This window comes from Humulus lupulus, chromosome 3 (assembly GCF_963169125.1).
Source record: "Humulus lupulus chromosome 3, drHumLupu1.1, whole genome shotgun sequence".
Taxonomy (NCBI): Eukaryota; Viridiplantae; Streptophyta; class Magnoliopsida; order Rosales; family Cannabaceae; genus Humulus; species Humulus lupulus.
The window spans coordinates 206764784-206767826 of NC_084795.1; the positions used below are offsets into that span (position 1 = coordinate 206764784).

Genomic DNA, 3043 nt, shown 5'->3' on the forward strand with positions numbered 1-3043 from the left:
GACGAGAAATCGCTGAAAAGTTTTGAATGAACCTCCTATAAAAACCAGCATGCCCAAGAAAGGATCTGACATCTTTGACAGTTTTTGGAGTGGGCAAATTAGAAATGAGATCAATCTTAGACTGATCAACCTCAATTCCTCTTTCAGAGACAATGTGTCCCAAGACTATGCCTGAAGATACCATGAAATGGCATTTTTTCCAATTGAGCACAAGACCTTTCTCAATACATCGTGTCAAAACAGCTTCTAAATTAAGAAGGCAAGCGTCAAAAGAGTTTCCAAACACTGTTAAATCATCCATGAATACTTCCATACATTTTTCAACCATGTCACTGAAAATACTCATCATGCACCTTTGGAAGGTGGCTGGTGCATTACACAGTCCAAATGGCATACGCCGAAAAGCATAAGTACCAAAAGGACATGTGAAAGTGGTCTTATCTTGATCCTCCATTGCAATCTCAATTTGATAATAGCCTGAATAGCCATCAAGAAAGCAATAAAAAGGATGACCAGCCACACGTTCAAGGATTTGGTTGATGAATGGGAGTGGGAAATGATCTTTGCGGGTGGCAGAATTCAATTTTTGATAGTCAATGCACATGCGCCAACCCGTCACAGTTCTTGTGGGGACAAGGGCCCCTTTCTCATTTTCAACAATAGTTACACCCGAATTTTTAGGCACTACCTGAGTTGGACTAACCCATTTTCTATCAGCCACTGGATAAATGATGTCAGCATCCAGAAGTTTCAGCACTTCATTTTTCACAACTTCTTTCATTGTGGGGTTCAGTCTTCTTTGGGGATCTCTTCGAGGGATTGTCCCATCCTCCAGATTGATTCGATGGGAGAAAATTAAAGGGCTAATGCCTTTAATATCAGCGATCGTCCAACCTAATGCAGATTTAAGCTTTTGTAGTACCTTAATTAGCTTAATTTCTTGTGAAGGATCAAGTTTGAACAAAATGATAACAGGAAAGGTATCACCATCTCCCAAGAAGACATGTTTTAAACCCTCAGGTAGTTGGGCTAACTTAACAATAGGAACCTCTTCAGCAGAAGGTTTTGGATTTTCCCTTTCACTAGGTAGCTCTTCAAAGCGAGGTTGCCAAAACTTTGTTCTTCCGTTTTGTGAGTCTTTGTAACAAGAAATTTCATTAATCGACTCATCAAAACCTGAACTTTCAGAAAAAGAGAGGAGTTCATCAAGATCATCAGAATTTCTTTGCAATTGAATCTCCTTAGGAATGAGCGTGTCAATCAGAAATGTCTGATAACATTCATCATCATCATGTGGTTGCATTGCAACATGAAAAATATTGACCTCTAGAGTCATATTCCCAAAAGATATTTTCATGAAACCATTCCTACAGTTCATAAGGGAATTAGCTGTAGCAAGGAAAGGTCTTCCAAGTATGATAGGGATTTTTGACTCCATGTTAACCACAGATTGAGTATCTAGAATGAGAAAGTCAACGGGGTAATAGAATTTGTCAACTTGAACAAGAACATCCTCAACAATACCCCGAGGCTTCTTAATAGAATGATCAGCCAGCTGTAAGACTATAGAAGTAGTCTTGATTTCACCAAGACCAAGTTGCGAGTAGACAGAATAAGGCATGAGATTGACACTCGCTCCTAAGTCTAGCAAGGCTTGGCTGAATTCATGAGTCCAAATTTGACAGGAAATGGTGGGACAACCAGGATCTTTGTATTTTTGTGGTGTCTTTTGTTCAATTACCGCACTAAGTTGCTCAGTCAAGAAAGCAGTCTTCTTGACATGATGCTTCCTTTTTACAGTGCAAAGATCCTTGATGATTTTAGCATAGGCTGGCACTTGTTTGATGATGTGAAGCAAAGGAAGATTTATCTTCACTTGTGTCAAGTTCTCAAGGATTTCTCCTCGATTTTCAAGAATTTTCCCAGCAGGCCTTAGAGCCTGGGGAAATGGAACTTTTGCAGAAGCATTGGATGGCACACTTTCAGAGACAACATTTGTAAATTTTGAAGTAGTATTTGGTATTGGTGGATCTTCCAAAGCTTTACCACTTCTAGTTGTGATGGCATTAGCCTCCTTAACATTTTGATCGTTAGAGTTGGAGGTTTGAGCCATATTTTGCCCTTGTGTATTGAATTGAGGCTGAGAGGGAAGTTTGCCTCTTTCAGAATTAACCAAGGATCCAGTCAGTTTTGAAAATTGACTTTTCATTTCCTTGATTTCTTCCATCATTTGACGATTTATTTTGGCTTGCTCCTCCATGAATGAATGAAGGGTGTTCTCAAGAGAACTCCTTTGAGGAGGAGCATTATATTGAGGAGCAAGTTGAGATTTTGATGGTTGAGACTGGTGCTTATTTCTCCATTGCCCTCCAAAAGATTGTGCTTGGTTTGGATCTCTCCAGCTGAAATTTGGGTGGTTTCTCCAACCAGGGTTGTACGTATGAGAGAATGGCTTATTATAGGCCCCTAAGGCATTGCATTGCTCTTCATAAACCCCCCTCATTTCACTAAAAGCTAAGCAGTCCTTAGCTAAATGATCCGTTCCTCCACACACAAAACATGGCTCATGTGTTTCTGCTGGGGCAATCATATGAAGTCCTTGCCCACATTCATGAAGGCCGATGGTCGAGTTAAGTATCCAGCTCGTGGTACGAGCTGGATATGGAGGCTATGACCCTTTGTAAAGTCAACACACGCAAGGGTAAACGTGCATATATCAGAGTGCACGTATCTGATATGCCCCTGACTTCTCGGACACGCAGCAGGAACGTGTGTATTCAGACACCCACGACTGGGTTGGGCCGTGCGGCCCATTATCTCCTTACCTATTGATTTGACCACACTTATGTGTCAGGTTTAGGAATTAATCATGAATGTCACAGAGTTGATATGATAGGTAAGAAGGTCACGGGATGACCTTCTTACCAACTCCCAGGTGCCTTCTCCTATAAATATGGAGACCCTGGGAATTAATAGGGATTGGATTATCTCTTGTAAGAAATATCCTGTAATGATACACCCAGAATAGGGCAATAATATTGAC

The 3043-nt window shown here is 40.7% G+C and overlaps 1 protein-coding gene across 1 annotated transcript; it reads right to left on the minus strand.

The window, feature by feature from the left end:
* Nucleotides 1-246: 246 nt before the first annotated feature.
* On the minus strand, nt 247-2260 carry LOC133825345 (uncharacterized). Its single transcript, XM_062258302.1, has 2 exons — nt 689-2260; nt 247-285 (listed from the first exon to the last, which is right to left on the minus strand). The coding sequence occupies exons 1-2, from the start codon at nt 2258-2260 to the stop codon at nt 247-249; spliced, it is 1611 nt and encodes a 536-aa protein (XP_062114286.1).
* Between the last annotated feature and the right edge of the window lie 783 nt (nt 2261-3043).